The sequence below is a fragment of the Saccostrea echinata genome, unplaced genomic scaffold (assembly GCF_033153115.1).
Source record: "Saccostrea echinata isolate AGI-Se365-2 ecotype Australia unplaced genomic scaffold, CSIRO_AGI_Sech_v1 ptg000054l, whole genome shotgun sequence".
NCBI lineage: Eukaryota > Metazoa > Mollusca > Bivalvia > Ostreida > Ostreidae > Saccostrea > Saccostrea echinata.
Window position 1 is genome coordinate 2,961,521 of NW_026889803.1, and position 18,690 is coordinate 2,980,210.

The window sequence follows — 18,690 nt, forward strand, 5'->3', positions numbered from 1 at the left end:
TTAAGAAAACGGTTTTTAGAGACAGAACAATCCTTTGGACTATATCAGGCCAGTCGGAACGATGACCCCCCCACCCCCCACCCCAACAATATTTTGCCAGTAAATATACGATAGAAAACATAAAATGAAAAATGAACCTTCTTTATGTCTGTGCCACTTTATTCATTTCCAAGGCATTTTCCCTTTTTTGTTGTGCCCCCTCTCAACTGAAATTGCTTCTTAAGACCATGTATATATGTAGGATCCAGATATCATATATTTTTAACTTTATTCAAAATTGTTTAATTTTGAATTCAATACCCCATGCACAAGAACATCACAATTTCTATGACCAAGCACTGCTAACTTATGCAATTTTTAAAATGGCTAACGTAATTCGAGATACATGTAGTTTATTTATTGATATGTTAAGTAAATATATTTGAATAAATCAAAATACGAAATATAAGCATTTTTATGGATTGGATAAGTCCCGCCCATGAAAGTAAACAAAAATCGAACTTCTGAGTAGCTACCTTTCATTTGAAGACGTTTACTTTAATTTATTTTGTTACATTGTGGTGATTTTTTTTTTAGAAATTTGAAAGTAAACATTTCTTTCAGTCTTACAAAATAAGATGAAAATCAAATAGTTTTAATTCTTAGGATATCCCTCATTAATCCACCATAATTATATAATGTGTATGAAAATTCAGTATAATTACTGCTGTAACATTTCATGCTGCTTGTACATGCTTTCTTAATAGCAGTTGACACTGTACAATTTTGATTAGAAATTGTTTTTTGTTTCTCTTCTTTGTCTGTTAGCATTGTTATTTTGTTGCAGTAGTTGAGGCGTTTCAGAAACACCTTCATCGAATTTTATAAACAAACTTTGAACAAGATTTGGTGTTTTAATAGTATTCATTGCTAATATCACTCATTATTTGCAAAGGTTCAGATACACTAATAGATTTAATTAAAAGTAGTATCACATACATTTCGTCAGCAACTACTATTTTCTGAGCAAAAAGACATGTAAGCAAATTTTATTCAATGATTTCTTTGTGATGAAATTAATTCAAATTTAATTTTCATGACACACTATTATTTCAATATTTCAAGGAAAATTTAAGAAAGACAACTAAACTTCGTGCAAACATATTTAAAAAAAATTTCCCTGTAATACTGAAGAATGGAATTTGTCTTAAGACTTGTGTTAAGATTTACTTTTACTTAAGACAGTTTTGTGAAACAGCAGTGACAAATCTTATGATTGTCATAAGTCAGATCTTAAGATGATCGTAAGATCTATCTTAGGACAAATCTTACGATAGTTTTGTGAAACCCGGCCCAGGTTTAGCAGGAATCTTGGGGGGGGGGGGATGTCACAATAATTTTAACATTATATAATATTCAATAGATTTACGAAACTGTGCTCCCCCCCCCCCCCCGAAAAAAGTCTGATGACGTTTATTTATTGAATTATTTATTTATATAATATATTTTGCTTCTTAAGGAATTTCTGTATGGTTGTGCCCAAAACTTTTTAAATTATATGCCGAGAGAGAACAGTCCTGGATTAATGGAGAGTTGTGTTTGCCAGACCAGTAGATATCTAACCTCCCCCCCCCCCCCACACACACACACAAAGACACCAGCCCAATGCAAAATGTGGAATATTATGAACGGGATGCGTTTTTTTATGTTTTGATATTGACTGATATGCATATTCGTTTAAACTAGACATATGTGATAATTACGATTTTAAAAAATATATACATAGTTTAACGGAATTTAACGGTATTAAATTAGAAATGGATTTTTGCTGCTGCAACCAAAACTTTTCATTCTTACTGCCCGAATATTTTCATTGAATAATTCTAGGGCACTAGAAATCATTTTATAACACGGACCCCTGGGAGAACCAAAGATGGTATCAGGTACCTAGATTTAAGTAGTATTGACTTAGTTATTTCACAAAAATTGAAAAATTGAGCAGCATTAAGTTTTTTTCTCTTCTTTTGTAGCCATTGCCCTAAAATGAATACACAAAGAACAGATAATAAGTTCAGATTGACCTACAATATCATCGTAAAGCATCATTCATTTTCTACAAAGTACAAATTACATAAATCTTTTTTGTGACTTTAGTCTTTTCTTCAGGTCTAGTTTGATAAGGTTAGTTTTCTTATTTATCTTATAAATATGTCATGTTGTAAATTTTGAATTTACCGGGTGGCAGTAAATACAAATTAAATTTTCATGTTGTATATTTTGTATTTACTGCCACCCGGTAAATCCAAAATTTACATGACAAATAGATTAAAAAGTGAATGATCCTATTTCACCTTACCGGTGTTGTAGAGTAGGATTCCCCCCATAGCCAGCCCCCCCCCCGGAAATTGTACACCAGAGCAGGATCCCCCCAGGGGAAATCTCACACCAGAGTCAAATTTCCCCCTCTTTCTTTCTCAGAGTAGGATCCCCCCTCCCCCCTCGTTATAGAGTCAATATAAACCACAGCCGCAATATACTGTGGGGAAAAAAAGATAAACGAGAAACTGATTTTTAAATGGTAAAAGAGTGTTTTTCGACTTATATACTGTTCAACTGTAGTAAGAATTTTCTAAGCATATATTTCAAATCATGGAGTCTCAACCCGAATATTTAGATTTCAAAGGAAATGTAAAACTCCTCGGATCCGATGTTTTAACACTTCTAATGGCACAGCGGTACTTGTGATATAACAACAGCGGTATTTAAAATGTGCAGTATATCAAGGCTATCTAAAGTTTAAAGATTCAATTTGTTTTCAAAGAAAGCCATTTACATTTTACTTCTTGTATGTTGCTTGAATCCAATGAACGAAAGAATTGTTCGAGTTAGTATCTCGTTAAAACGAATTATTTTTTTCATAACGAGTTAGTTATCTCCTTATAACTATCTCCTTATAACCAAATATATATCATGTAAATTAGTTGAATCTGATTCGACGAGAAACATTTGTTAAAGGGTTTTTGTCACGTCTCAAAAATTTTTCATGTGACAAAGTTTACATGTTATTAAAATCATATATTTAAAAATCTTTGCTAGAAAATTAATATTGTTGATTATTCAGCGATTCAAAGTTTGAATTTCTCTATATGCTTATTTTGATCGCTGATGCTATGCGCCATTGCTCTGACGTCATAGGTGTCAATCCTGGTCAAGCAAAGTACTTATTGTGTATACAAAACGGCTCATTTGTTGTCTCTATTAAACCTGTTAGTAAATAAATAAGTGATAATTGGATAATTGACAGTTAGTAAGGTATAATTTGTGGCTTTAGGATGCACAAATGCGCACAAGAAAGGTTTTAGGAAGACTTTTTTCACAATTCCTGGACTTTGTCGAGAAGTGAAAGGGGGCCCTTTTTTCTACAAATGCGAGGGCTTTGTCTCCATTCAGAACAATCGTTTATGCCCGATCACGATTTTTTTCTGTACTATAAAATATTTTTCACCATTCAGAACAATCGTTTATGCCCGATCACGATTTTTTCTGTACTATAAAATATTTGAAGGACATGGTACCTTTTTAAAACGAAAAAAAATACCCAACACACTTTTAAAGTCGCACAGAATCTAGTACATGCTAGTAGGAATGTTGTGAACTTCGTAATGGCGTACGGCACCATTGAACAGAATTGAAGAAATGTCATTTCTGGTACATGATATTCACTGGAACAGATAGAATATTTATATACAGATTATTAAAAGAATGAAGAATTTAGTTATTCGTTCTATTTAGTCGGAAGTCCCGAGTTGTCAACGGCTTCTTCACACGATTAAAAAAAAAAATGAAAGCAAAAAATTTAGAAATATTATAAACATTGGGAAAAAGAAAAGGAAAACAAAGAACTTTTTCTGTACATAATTCAAAGGGTGTACATGACAACTTTTAAGATAAGCAATTTTTTTCATAACCTGTGATATTGATGTCCAAAATTTAGGATCCATTCGAGAAAAATATTAATATTCAAATATTCTGCTCCCCAAGACCTAGCACGTTTTAACACATACTAGAGCTATAACAAATTCATACCATTTGTGGATCCCCCCCCCCCCCGCACACACACACACAAAATTAATTAAATATAAAATAAATGTGGTGTATGTGTTGTTTTGCAGAGAAACATGATGCACCTTTACAGAGAAAGCTATTCTGGAATTTGATTGGTATTTTGTATGAATATATGATAATGCTTTTAAAAATACCGGTATGTCACATCTCTTAACAAATATAATATCGCATCATATTATGATATTTTAATATTGATATAAATGTGACGGTACTGAAATATTTCTATCTGCCCCCTCCCCCAGAGGGGCTCTTGACTGGTGAATAAACATATAAGTATTCCTATTATTAATCATGTTTGTTCACTTTACCCAGGATCTCTGATAATAAACAACTGAAAAAATGCAGTCTTGCAATAGGGGCCTACCGTTTTCATTTGGTTATGCAAATAAACATTGTATTCATTCTGCTCTCCTCTAGGCCTCTCTGTGCACAAGTACGGAAAGACTATCCTTGGATATGTCCAGGAATTAATTCAATTCCAAACTACATGTGCTTAAACAATACATAATCAAATAATATTAATAAATACATGTTACAACATATTCGTTTCTTTTTACGTCTGCTCAGAGGTATCTTTTCTAAAGATTTTGGTGGCCGTGAAAACGGCCGTTTGTTTGTTGCGCTGCCAAGCACCAAATGCTAGGGGTACCTAACCTCCGAATCCATACAGGGTACGTCCCTGTCTCTTCAGGGCATAGACAACGTCCATGGCTGTAACAGTCTTCCTCTTGGCGTGCTCTGTGTAGGTGACAGCATCACGAATGACGTTCTCAAGGAAAACTTTAAGGACACCACGGGTCTCTTCGTAGATGAGCCCAGAGATACGTTTAACTCCACCTCTGCGTGCAAGACGGCGGATGGCAGGTTTGGTGATACCCTGGATGTTGTCTCTTAAGACCTTCCTGTGACGCTTGGCGCCCCCCTTTCCAAGACCTTTTCCTCCTTTGCCTCGTCCAGACATACTTGTTTCTCTCAGTCGATTAGCCGCTGATTATACGGCAATCCGGCGAGATCGCAATATATATAGCGCCAATCAACGACGTGCTAGAGAGCCTTGTATCTTGAAATCTTCGGTAGTGCAATTTTCACCTTCCGAAGGCGTACTAGTAAGCTGCGGTATGATTGGTTCCCGCTCAGCGCGCCTTGCATGTTTTGTTTACATTTTGTGTCCTCAAGCTGTTGTTAATGTCGAGCATGCATGATTATGAATATTATTATTATTTTTTTTCATTTCCTCATATTTATTTTTTCGGAATATTGAAACAATATTTTTCTTTGATTAATATTATAATTCTTCTTATCATTTACGAGGGTTGTCCGTAAAGTTCGTGGACAACAATGATAATTACTGACAAACATTGATAAAATATTTGAAATTATTATTTTCATTAAATTCATGTTTCAGTTTATTAATGTGCAGGTTTTAATCACAAACAAGGCACAAATAGTTAAAATTTATCAGATACAAAAAACCCGGAGCATTAAAACAAAAATCCTTGACGTTACTCTACGTCAACAGCTAAATACATTTAAGTTTTCTTAACGTAGTCACCGTATAACTCAACACATCTCTTATGTCGCTTCAACCAGTTATCAAAAATGTGCACAAACTGTTCTGGTTTCATACGTGAAATAATATTTAACACATTTCCTATTGCAGAGCCTGTAAATCATCAAACCTCTGTCCGCGTAAAAAGACTTCATGTACGGAAATACGGCAAAGTCACGTTAAGAACTTCATTTTTTACAGCACTACAATCTCGAAAAGATGGTCTTCCTTCACGCATGTCATCTAGTAAACTGTCTCTTCCGTCCGAAAATCTCCTGTGCCACTTAAACACTAAAGAATAGATTACTATACTATGATTACCCGACTGTTTAAGGAATTTATGGGTCTCTATTGGTGTTTTTTCGATGTCTACACAAAATTTTATCACTACTCTCTGCTCCACCTTTTTTGAAAACGTCCCTCTTTCGAACAATGACGATCCTGTCTTAATAAACTCTGACCTCGATTTCTCTGCCATTTCGAAACTTTGAACGTTCAAATTTTACAGTTTTGACGTTATATCTTTTGTCAACCTTATAATGTAAAAACAATCCAAATTTCCGCGAAATTTTACAGAATATAAATGAAATGTATAAAGTGATAAATAACTTTTTAATTGAAACTTTGTTGTGCTCCGGGTCACCATCCCAAGTCTAATAATGAGGTCATAATTGTAATCATGCACTTAAAATTGAATAAAATTTTTCATTTTGTAATTCACATATAGTAAAGGATTATAAATATGCTAATAATAAATACCTATGACGCAACTTTTATTTAAATTTTAGCTTGTCCACGAACTTTACGGACAACCCTCGTATTTACATTTCTTTTTACATATTATACACAAAGATGGACATTATAGGTTATGTACATTGTGAAAATAAATATAAGAGAAATAATCAAACAACTTCGCTCCAAAAGTAGAATACAAGATGTAAAAATAGTCATAATATAAGCACATATGGTTGTTTAAAAAAAAATCTATTTATACTTGGTGTGCTTGCATATTCCCTTGCCATCTTACATACATTTTATTTGATTGAATGTACAATTCTTTGTCTTTTCTTTATATTAATTATGCTATGTGTTATTGTATTGCAACATGTTTGGCGAAATCATTTGGGGGGGGGGGGTAATCATTTAATTAGCAGTCTGAATCTTGGGCGAAATCAATTTAAGAGGGGGGATCTTTGGCACATTTTCAGGGAAAAAAATTGTTTGTTGCATTAACCATTTTATGTGTAATATAGACGTACATCAATAGATCTTTATACGATATGTCGTACGCATCGAAGTGTCTCCTAATGTTCATATAAATTTATATATTCACACAGAGGCACCCCTCTTGAAATAAGATAGGCCATGGATAGAAATAAATGATTAAATCATCAAATATTTTTTTAGGTTATATAGAAACACATCGATTAAAGCACCCTAGTGACCAGTACGCGTTAGTGTTAGGCCTCCTTGATTATTTTTCTATTTCTTTTCTCATGACATGTCATCGTAGTGTAAAAAGAAATATAAATGAATGATAATCATCATAAATAATAAAAAGAAAAATATTGTTTATTCGAGGGGGGGGGGGATGAGAAAGTAAAAAATTACTCATAACCATGCACGCAGCGTTTTTGTGTGTAACTGATATTTGTAAACATGGCACACGAGCTGAATATATGCAGCTCGTGCTGCACGGGTTTTTCTCCATATTCAATGTCATGGGAATTTGGATACATGTACACAAGTGTTGTAACTTTTGATTCTTGACTTGCACGTGTATTTGTGATTTCGCTCATTAATTATTATTTGAAGTGTCTATAAATATCAATCAGTCCTATAAGTGAAATGTGTTCTGAGTTTACGTTTCTGGAAGCTGTACCATGAAGGCATCTATTCTAAAAAAATTTGGTGGCCGTGAAAACGGCCGTTTGTGTTTGTCTAAGATAAGAATAGGATTTAAGCTCGTTCGCCACGGATACGTCTGGCAAGCTGGATGTCCTTGGGCATAATGGTCACTCTCTTGGCGTGGATAGCACACAAGTTGGTGTCCTCGAAGAGTCCGACAAGGTAGGCCTCACTGGCTTCCTGGAGGGCCATGACGGCGGAACTCTGGAAACGCAGGTCGGTCTTGAAATCCTGAGCAATTTCACGCACTAAGCGCTGGAAAGGGAGTTTCCTAATGAGCAACTCGGTGCTCTTTTGGTATCTCCTGATCTCACGGAGAGCGACAGTTCCTGGCCTGTATCTGTGGGGCTTCTTAACGCCACCGGTGGCTGGTGCACTCTTACGAGCTGCCTTGGTGGCCAGCTGTTTTCGTGGGGCCTTGCCTCCAGTAGATTTTCTTGCAGTCTGCTTGGTACGTGCCATCTTCTCTCAGTTCAGATCAAATGAATGACTAAATCGGCGTTTCAAGTAAAGTTTTATACGGTTCTATAGCCCGTGGATCCGATCATCCTTTGAAATCACCGCGCATTAAGTAAGGATGTTTTCGATTGGTTGTTGTGTTGAATAAGACGCCTTGTGATTAGTTGCACACAGCGTACTTCGATTGGTCTCAGTAAAAATCATTTCGATCCACATTTTGCACAGATTTTGTACTTGATGAAATCAATGTATTTTGTCTCTATTTCAACATTTGAAAAAGAACCCACTGGATGAGATGTGCAACTTGAATAATAAATAGAATCAAAATAATAGAAATGAAAGATTTACTACTTTAGTTTTAAATGTATTTTTCTCTTCAATTTCGACGAATGATTTTTTTGTTTGTTTTCCATTTATTTAAAGTTGTTGAATTACTTGCATGTCCCACAGAGCACAAAAGTAGGTTTGATCCTACCAATGCATCATCATGAAATGTTTTAATGAACATGATCCTTTCTATTTAGTGAAATTAATGCTTCTATGACCATAATATTAATATTTTACTTTATCCAAGAATCAGTGTTTAATACTGAATAATATAATTATAAATGGACTGAACATTTTATGACCTAGTTTTCATTATGTGTGTGTCTGTGTGTTTTTTATCTTCTCTTTTTCCCGTGACTTTAAATCTCTAAAGATATCATCATTTCCTGGTAGTTATTGAAAACATAGCCAACAAGCCTATTCAAGAAATGAATTTTGTAAGAAGATTTGTACAATATATATATCACAAGAGTCTCGTGATCATGTACAGGTTGTTCAACATCTGCATTAACAGTCATCGCTTTTAAAATTTGTCTCACAGTACTCGTACCAGACATCTACTGAACAGCAGAACTTTGAACAGAATTACATCACCAGGGTGTGATAAAAATCTATCATATCTGCATTACATGCTATACTCTTGTTTAATCATCATTAATTTCAATCGTGACACATCCCAAGCTCCTGACCCCTGTTTTTTTTTGTTTGTTTTGTTTTTTTTTCTTTTGAATTACTCTTAAAAAAATTTTTTTTTTTTGGGCTTTTGTTTATTTGCTTATTATTTTCTTTCTTACTACCATTTGCTCACGTACTTCACAAATCATGAACAGGATCCTTGTTAATTCTTATTCATGGCCAAATTGTAAAATGATATTAGAAATTAAGAGAAAGGGAGAGAGCAAGAAATAAGACATAACTGTGCAATACATGTTGAAACATTTCTTTAACGACTGTAACTGAGGTATCTTTTCTTAAAATTTTGGTAGCCCTGAAAAGAGCTTTTTTTTTTGTTAAATTAGATGTACATTCTGCCAGGGATGCTAAGACTGCTTATTTCTTGGCGGCTGCCTGCTTGGGAGTCTTTGTTTTCTTGGCTGCTGTTTTCTTGGGGGTCTTGGCCTTCTTGGGTTTGGCCGCAGCCTTCTTTGGAGACTTGGGTGCTGCCTTCTTCTTCGGAGACTTGGCCTTTTTGGGTGCCGCTGGTTTCTTGGCTGCTGCCTTCTTCTTAGGAGTCTTGGCCTTCTTCTCTCCGGCAGGCTTCTTGGGCTTGGCGACAGGTTTCTTGGGCTTAGCTGCCTTGGGTTTGGCAACCTTTTTGGCTTTAGGCTTCTTCTCGGTCTTGGGTTTATCTCCAAGTTTGAAGGAGCCACTGGCGCCTGTACCCTTGGCTTGCTTCAGAGCACCTTTTTTAACGCCACTCTTCAAGGCCATTTTCAAGTGGGTGTTGATAGACTTAACATCGTTGCCCACTTTGTAGTTGGCCATGATGTACTTGAGAATGGCTTGTCTGGATGAGCCACCGCGTTCTTTCAGAGCTGCAACGGCAGCGCTGATCATGTCGATGTACTTAGGGTGTGCAGCGGGCACCTTTGGCTTTGTGGACTTCTTCTTAGCTGGGGACTTGGCTGGAGCAACGGTATCGGCCATGGTTACTTCGAGAGAAGAAAACAAAACCTGTCGTCGAGTTTGTAACTTCTCAGGAGCTGCAAGCATTGAAATACCTCGGTCACACGCACTTGCCGTTTTTGTTTACAATGAGCGCGGACCCCCGAGAAAACATCCAATGTGTCGAGGTCGATGTACCTTCATGTATCCGTTCGTGCATGTGTGTTTCAATATGGGTATTTGCATCGACGCTGCAACTCAGCGGAGGAACTTTACCACAAAACACGATTAAAATCCTAACGTCCAGTTTCCTCTTTATCATTTTATCGATCACATTTTTAGATTTTTCTAAGTGTAGTGCTCAAATTCAGGAAAAATAGGCATCTAAACTCGCGTCTCTGAAGTTCAAGGTACGATAAAAGTTGATAATTGTGCTCGAAACGACAAATATCAGTTATGATTTAAGTAAGATGTAGACACGTTTAAGAATTTCATTTGAATCTTCAAGTCCTACGGACATCATCAATCCGCTCTCAAACTGTGAGAAATCAACAGAGACTGTGTGTGTCAAACGTTCCTTAAATGGCAGTAGACGAGCGCCGGACAGAATGGAAATAATGACATTGAGATTTTTTTTTTCTTAATCATGATTTTTTTTTTATTATTGTAAAGTTTTCGTATTTCTTATTTCCCAGGTGCAGTAGGCATACATATGACGAAAGGGCAAGGAAAATAAAAGAAAAGAAAGGAAAATGAAATTATTATTTACATCTAATAAACGTCCAAATTCAATTAAATTGCACCATCTTAGAGGTATACATAGTGTCTTGTTGATAAATTCAGATAACCAAAATCAAAACGATCTTTCTATTTGTTTCATTACTTTATATAAAGATAGAAATTTGCTGTAAATTACACAGTTTAAATCAATCGCGTTTCAAAGATATGAAAAATGTAAAACAATAACCGATTTTTTTTTTTTTTTTTCACGATTTAATAAGATTCTACTGCCATGAAACCCTTAAACCTTGTTTATAAATCTTTGTTGAAAATGTGTTTATAAGTATGTATGTCGCGTATGTATAATAAGAAAAATATGTATTTTCTGTCTTCTACAAAATAATGCATAAAATTGTGAACTACGTTATCAGGCATATATCATGCATATCTGTCGACATTTAATACATGCAGCAGCTATATGGAATGCAAATCATTGAACAGAAACTATCAATGATTCATATTTTATTGTATCCAGCAACTCGACTGAATTTGGGCGAAAAAATATAGAGATAAAAAAACGATGTATTAACAAAGTTACATGCAGCGAAAACTGTATATATATAATAAAAATACGACCGATCTCCTTTGAAATCAAGTTAACACTCAGGATGATTCTAATTACTTTTTTAAAGGACAACATTTATTGGATGGTAATGTGTTTGATCTGTAACAAACTGAAATTTCTATTCAGTCCTAAATTTCACACAACTAAATTTGAGGGCTACAGGTTCTCTGAAACTGGTTTATTTTCACTCTATCCAGAGTTCTTTCCATTTCAACAATTTAGCAATGGGGGGCAGGGGATCCCGGATAAGATGATTATGATTCACAAGTGTTAATAAATAATCAATTAATATATATAAAATAAACTTGTAAATATAGTGTACATGTGTTTTGTTCATCTGTACTGCTGGTCTATTTCTTTTCGAATTCGGGCGTTATATACCCATTATTTTAATTCTATGTGAAATTTGTAGTAAAATGCAATATGCAGTGCTGTATATATATTTTTTGTGTGCATGTTAACTCATTTATATTGTTCCAAAAAATTAAGTATTTTATAACTTTCGTTTCTTTGCGTCTGATCTTATAGGCATCTTTTCGAAAAATTTGGGTGGCCGTGAAAACGGCCGTTTGGCATATAAAAGTCGTACAGACTTTTTACTTGCTGGCTGATTTCTGGGTCTTCTTGGGGAGGAGCACGGCCTGGATGTTGGACAGGACTCCACCCTGGGCGATGGTCACGCCGGACAGGAGTTTGTTCAATTCCTCGTCGTTGCGGATGGCCAGCTGCAGATGACGGGGGATGATTCTGGTCTTCTTGTTGTCGCGGGCGGCGTTGCCTGCCAGTTCCAACACTTCGGCGGCCAAGTATTCAAGAACGGCGGCAAGGTACACCGGGGCGCCGGCTCCCACTCTCTCGGCGTAGTTGCCCTTCCTCAACAGACGGTGGATACGACCCACGGGGAAACTGAAGTCCGGCACGGGATGATCGGCTCTTGGCCTTTCCCTTCACTTTGCCTCCTTTACCACGTCCTGACATCTTTGATCTGTTGCGAGTAGTTGACGCTCAAGAAATGAAATCAACGAATTACTCGTAACAGCCTTCGCGACCCTATTTAAAGACGCAGGCGGATTGAACTGTCCAGCCAATCGTCACGATCGTATTCTACACACTTTGTCGCTCGCCGAAGAACAGATGTTTTCTCGGGGGTCCGTAATGCGCTCCACCGTTATCCGCCTGCGCGATATAAAAGCAGCGAGGCGAGAAACGACAACCATAGTTTTCAGATTATCTACAACCTGTAAACATGCCACCCAAAGTCGGATCTAAAGGAGCCAAGAAAGCAGTCACCAAGGCCAAGGCCCAGAGAACTGGAGATAAGAAAAAGCGCAGGAAGAGGAGGGAATCCTACGCCATTTACATCTACAAGGTGCTGAAACAGGTCCACCCAGACACTGGTGTTTCCAGCAAGGCCATGAGCATTATGAACTCTTTCGTCAACGACATCTTTGAAAGAATCGCTGCCGAGGCCTCCCGTCTTGCTCACTACAACAAGCGTTCTACCATCACCAGCAGAGAGATCCAGACAGCTGTCCGTCTCCTTCTGCCAGGTGAACTGGCCAAGCATGCTGTATCTGAGGGAACCAAGGCCGTCACCAAGTACACCAGCAGCAAATAAACTGCAAACTTGGCATTCTAGCAAAAGCAAAACGGCCCTTATCAGGGCCACCCAAATTTTTCGAAAAGATACCTTCACTACAGCGTTTAGAAACAATGTAGTTGTTAACAGAAATATATTACAATACATTTGCAATGGCTAGGTCTGGGTGAATGCTATGAAAACAATTTACCCCAAGTGTGTTAGAAGAGATTTTTAACTCATTTGTTTACATTATTAATGAGCTTGTCCCGTTTAAGTATTTGGAATGTTTAATGTTATGCAGGCTTTGATTGATAAATTTCATAGACAGAACTAAGCAAAATATAACAGACAAGGCCCCCATAGAAGCAATTATAACACCACAGTTTATGCCTGTTATAGAAAACAAGCTTGTCTTCGTTTCATTATCTGGGAGTATTTTTAATTCTCATAGTCAATCTTCAATAAAACAGTCACATTTTTTTTCTCTCTCAAACTTAAATACAAGAGAGCCATCTATAGTGAATCAGATACTGAAAGGCATGCACCAGTAGTCAGAAACATTTTTATTCATTTTTTTTTTTTTTTTAGTTATGTGTAGCCATTCTGTACTGTAATCAGCTGTGCCAATCAAACTTGGGGATTCTAGAAAGGTTTTAGATGTTGATAATGTTTTGATAACATTGACCAACATCCAATGGAAAATTTGGTCCTGCAACCATCTTATAGTAAAGCAATGCAGGTTAGTTACTGGAAAATGTTACGCCTTTTCTTCACACGATTAAAAAAAAAAATGAAAGCAAAAAATTTAGAAATATTATAAACATTGGGAAAAAGAAAAGGAAAACAAAGAACTTTTTCTGTACATAATTCAAAGGGTGTACATGACAACTTTTAAGATAAGCAATTTTTTTCATAACCTGTGATATTGATGTCCAAAATTTAGGATCCATTCGAGAAAAATATTAATATTCAAATATTCTGCTCCCCAAGACCTAGCACGTTTTAACACATACTAGAGCTATAACAAATTCATACCATTTGTGGATGCCCCCCCCCCCCCCCCGCACACACACACACAAAATTAATTAAATATAAAATAAATGTGGTGTATGTGTTGTTTTGCAGAGAAACATGATGCACCTTTACAGAGAAAGCTATTCTGGAATTTGATTGGTATTTTGTATGAATATATGATAATGCTTTTAAAAATACCGGTATGTCACATCTCTTAACAAATATAATATCGCATCATATTATGATATTTTAATATTGATATAAATGTGACGGTACTGAAATATTTCTATCTGCCCCCTCCCCCAGAGGGGCTCTTGACTGGTGAATAAACATATAAGTATTCCTATTATTAATCATGTTTGTTCACTTTACCCAGGATCTCTGATAATAAACAACTGAAAAAATGCAGTCTTGCAATAGGGGCCTACCGTTTTCATTTGGTTATGCAAATAAACATTGTATTCATTCTGCTCTCCTCTAGGCCTCTCTGTGCACAAGTACGGAAAGACTATCCTTGGATATGTCCAGGAATTAATTCAATTCCAAACTACATGTGCTTAAACAATACATAATCAAATAATATTAATAAATACATGTTACAACATATTCGTTTCTTTTTACGTCTGCTCAGAGGTATCTTTTCTAAAGATTTTGGTGGCCGTGAAAACGGCCGTTTGTTTGTTGCGCTGCCAAGCACCAAATGCTAGGGGTACCTAACCTCCGAATCCATACAGGGTACGTCCCTGTCTCTTCAGGGCATAGACAACGTCCATGGCTGTAACAGTCTTCCTCTTGGCGTGCTCTGTGTAGGTGACAGCATCACGAATGACGTTCTCAAGGAAAACTTTAAGGACACCACGGGTCTCTTCGTAGATGAGCCCAGAGATACGTTTAACTCCACCTCTGCGTGCAAGACGGCGGATGGCAGGTTTGGTGATACCCTGGATGTTGTCTCTTAAGACCTTCCTGTGACGCTTGGCGCCCCCCTTTCCAAGACCTTTTCCTCCTTTGCCTCGTCCAGACATACTTGTTTCTCTCAGTCGATTAGCCGCTGATTATACGGCAATCCGGCGAGATCGCAATATATATAGCGCCAATCAACGACGTGCTAGAGAGCCTTGTATCTTGAAATCTTCGGTAGTGCAATTTTCACCTTCCGAAGGCGTACTAGTAAGCTGCGGTATGATTGGTTCCCGCTCAGCGCGCCTTGCATGTTTTGTTTACATTTTGTGTCCTCAAGCTGTTGTTAATGTCGAGCATGCATGATTATGAATATTATTATTATTTTTTTTTCATTTCCTCATATTTATTTTTTCGGAATATTGAAACAATATTTTTCTTTGATTAATATTATAATTCTTCTTATCATTTACGAGGGTTGTCCGTAAAGTTCGTGGACAACAATGATAATTACTGACAAACATTGATAAAATATTTGAAATTATTATTTTCATTAAATTCATGTTTCAGTTTATTAATGTGCAGGTTTTAATCACAAACAAGGCACAAATAGTTAAAATTTATCAGATACAAAAAACCCGGAGCATTAAAACAAAAATCCTTGACGTTACTCTACGTCAACAGCTAAATACATTTAAGTTTTCTTAACGTAGTCACCGTATAACTCAACACATCTCTTATGTCGCTTCAACCAGTTATCAAAAATGTGCACAAACTGTTCTGGTTTCATACGTGAAATAATATTTAACACATTTCCTATTGCAGAGCCTGTAAATCATCAAACCTCTGTCCGCGTAAAAAGACTTCATGTACGGAAATACGGCAAAGTCACGTTAAGAACTTCATTTTTTACAGCACTACAATCTCGAAAAGATGGTCTTCCTTCACGCATGTCATCTAGTAAACTGTCTCTTCCGTCCGAAAATCTCCTGTGCCACTTAAACACTAAAGAATAGATTACTATACTATGATTTCCCGACTGTTTAAGGAATTTATGGGTCTCTATTGGTGTTTTTTCGATGTCTACACAAAATTTTATCACTACTCTCTGCTCCACCTTTTTTGAAAACGTCCCTCTTTCGAACAATGACGATCCTGTCTTAATAAACTCTGACCTCGATTTCTCTGCCATTTCGAAACTTTGAACGTTCAAATTTTACAGTTTTGACGTTATATCTTTTGTCAACCTTATAATGTAAAAACAATCCAAATTTCCGCGAAATTTTACAGAATATAAATGAAATGTATAAAGTGATAAATAACTTTTTAATTGAAACTTTGTTGTGCTCCGGGTCACCATCCCAAGTCTAATAATGAGGTCATAATTGTAATCATGCACTTAAAATTGAATAAAATTTTTCATTTTGTAATTCACATATAGTAAAGGATTATAAATATGCTAATAATAAATACCTATGACGCAACTTTTATTTAAATTTTAGCTTGTCCACGAACTTTACGGACAACCCTCGTATTTACATTTCTTTTTACATATTATACACAAAGATGGACATTATAGGTTATGTACATTGTGAAAATAAATATAAGAGAAATAATCAAACAACTTCGCTCCAAAAGTAGAATACAAGATGTAAAATAGTCATAATATAAGCACATATGGTTGTTTAAAAAAATCTATTTATACTTGGTGTGCTTGCATATTTCCTTGCCATGGACATTATAGGTTATGTACATTGTGAGAAGTGAAAATAAATATAAGAGAAATAATCAAACAACTTCGCTCCAAAAGTAGAATACAAGATGTAAAAATAGTCATAATATAAGCACATATGGTTGTTTAAAAAAAAATCTATTTATACTTGGTGTGCTTGCATATTCCCTTGCCATCTTACATACATTTTATTTGATTGAATGTACAATTCTTTGTCTTTTCTTTATATTAATTATGCTATGTGTTATTGTATTGCAACATGTTTGGCGAAATCATTTGGGGGGGGGGGGTAATCATTTAATTAGCAGTCTGAATCTTGGGCGAAATCAATTTAAGAGGGGGGATCTTTGGCACATTTTCAGGGAAAAAAATTGTTTGTTGCATTAACCATTTTATGTGTAATATAGACGTACATCAATAGATCTTTATACGATATGTCGTACGCATCGAAGTGTCTCCTAATGTTCATATAAATTTATATATTCACACAGAGGCACCCCTCTTGAAATAAGATAGGCCATGGATAGAAATAAATGATTAAATCATCAAATATTTTTTTAGGTTATATAGAAACACATCGATTAAAGCACCCTAGTGACCAGTACGCGTTAGTGTTAGGCCTCCTTGATTATTTTTCTATTTCTTTTCTCATGACATGTCATCGTAGTGTAAAAAGAAATATAAATGAATGATAATCATCATAAATAATAAAAAGAAAAATATTGTTTATTCGAGGGGGGGGGGGATGAGAAAGTAAAAAATTACTCATAACCATGCACGCAGCGTTTTTGTGTGTAACTGATATTTGTAAACATGGCACACGAGCTGAATATATGCAGCTCGTGCTGCACGGGTTTTTCTCCATATTCAATGTCATGGGAATTTGGATACATGTACACAAGTGTTGTAACTTTTGATTCTTGACTTGCACGTGTATTTGTGATTTCGCTCATTAATTATTATTTGAAGTGTCTATAAATATCAATCAGTCCTATAAGTGAAATGTGTTCTGAGTTTACGTTTCTGGAAGCTGTACCATGAAGGCATCTATTCTAAAAAAATTTGGTGGCCGTGAAAACGGCCGTTTGTGTTTGTCTAAGATAAGAATAGGATTTAAGCTCGTTCGCCACGGATACGTCTGGCAAGCTGGATGTCCTTGGGCATAATGGTCACTCTCTTGGCGTGGATAGCACACAAGTTGGTGTCCTCGAAGAGTCCGACAAGGTAGGCCTCACTGGCTTCCTGGAGGGCCATGACGGCGGAACTCTGGAAACGCAGGTCGGTCTTGAAATCCTGAGCAATTTCACGCACTAAGCGCTGGAAAGGGAGTTTCCTAATGAGCAACTCGGTGCTCTTTTGGTATCTCCTGATCTCACGGAGAGCGACAGTTCCTGGCCTGTATCTGTGGGGCTTCTTAACGCCACCGGTGGCTGGTGCACTCTTACGAGCTGCCTTGGTGGCCAGCTGTTTTCGTGGGGCCTTGCCTCCAGTAGATTTTCTTGCAGTCTGCTTGGTACGTGCCATCTTCTCTCAGTTCAGATCAAATGAATGACTAAATCGGCGTTTCAAGTAAAGTTTTATACGGTTCTATAGCCCGTGGATCCGATCATCCTTTGAAATCACCGCGCATTAAGTAAGGATGTTTTCGATTGGTTGTTGTGTTGAATAAGACGCCTTGTGATTAGTTGCACACAGCGTACTTCGATTGGTCTCAGTAAAAATCATTTCGATCCACATTTTGCACAGATTTTGTACTTGATGAAATCAATGTATTTTGTCTCTATTTCAACATTTGAAAAAGAACCCACTGGATGAGATGTGCAACTTGAATAATAAATAGAATCAAAATAATAGAAATGAAAGATTTACTACTTTAGTTTTAAATGTATTTTTCTCTTCAATTTCGACGAATGATTTTTTTGTTTGTTTTCCATTTATTTAAAGTTGTTGAATTACTTGCATGTCCCACAGAGCACAAAAGTAGGTTTGATCCTACCAATGCATCATCATGAAATGTTTTAATGAACATGATCCTTTCTATTTAGTGAAATTAATGCTTCTATGACCATAATATTAATATTTTACTTTATCCAAGAATCAGTGTTTAATACTGAATAATATAATTATAAATGGACTGAACATTTTATGACCTAGTTTTCATTATG

The 18,690-nt window shown here is 36.1% G+C and overlaps 5 protein-coding genes and 1 pseudogene across 5 annotated transcripts; 1 reads left to right on the top strand and 5 right to left on the bottom strand.

Moving 5' to 3' along the window:
* Positions 1–4,753: 4,753 nt before the first annotated feature.
* LOC133171899 (histone H4) lies at positions 4,754–5,065 on the bottom strand. Its single transcript, XM_061306695.1, has one exon. The coding sequence runs from the start codon at positions 5,063–5,065 to the stop codon at positions 4,754–4,756; it is 312 nt and encodes a 103-aa protein (XP_061162679.1).
* Positions 5,066–7,490: 2,425 nt separating this feature from the next.
* Positions 7,491–8,024, bottom strand: LOC133171723 (histone H3). The gene has a single exon (XM_061306510.1). It carries the CDS (start codon positions 8,021–8,023, stop codon positions 7,613–7,615), a length of 411 nt encoding a protein of 136 aa, XP_061162494.1. The 5' UTR covers position 8,024; the 3' UTR covers positions 7,491–7,612.
* Positions 8,025–9,252: 1,228 nt separating this feature from the next.
* On the bottom strand, positions 9,253–10,004 carry LOC133171535 (histone H1-like). The gene has a single exon (XM_061306300.1). The coding sequence runs from the start codon at positions 9,992–9,994 to the stop codon at positions 9,398–9,400; it is 597 nt and encodes a 198-aa protein (XP_061162284.1). The 5' UTR covers positions 9,995–10,004; the 3' UTR covers positions 9,253–9,397.
* A 1,889-nt stretch (positions 10,005–11,893) lies between these two features.
* LOC133172245 (histone H2A-like) lies at positions 11,894–12,275 on the bottom strand (annotated as a pseudogene).
* A 263-nt stretch (positions 12,276–12,538) lies between these two features.
* On the top strand, positions 12,539–12,915 carry LOC133206214 (histone H2B-like). The gene has a single exon (XM_061342155.1). It carries the CDS (start codon positions 12,544–12,546, stop codon positions 12,913–12,915), a length of 372 nt encoding a protein of 123 aa, XP_061198139.1. The 5' UTR covers positions 12,539–12,543.
* Positions 12,916–14,606: 1,691 nt separating this feature from the next.
* LOC133171898 (histone H4) lies at positions 14,607–14,918 on the bottom strand. The gene has a single exon (XM_061306694.1). It carries the CDS (start codon positions 14,916–14,918, stop codon positions 14,607–14,609), a length of 312 nt encoding a protein of 103 aa, XP_061162678.1.
* Positions 14,919–18,690: the final 3,772 nt, after the last annotated feature.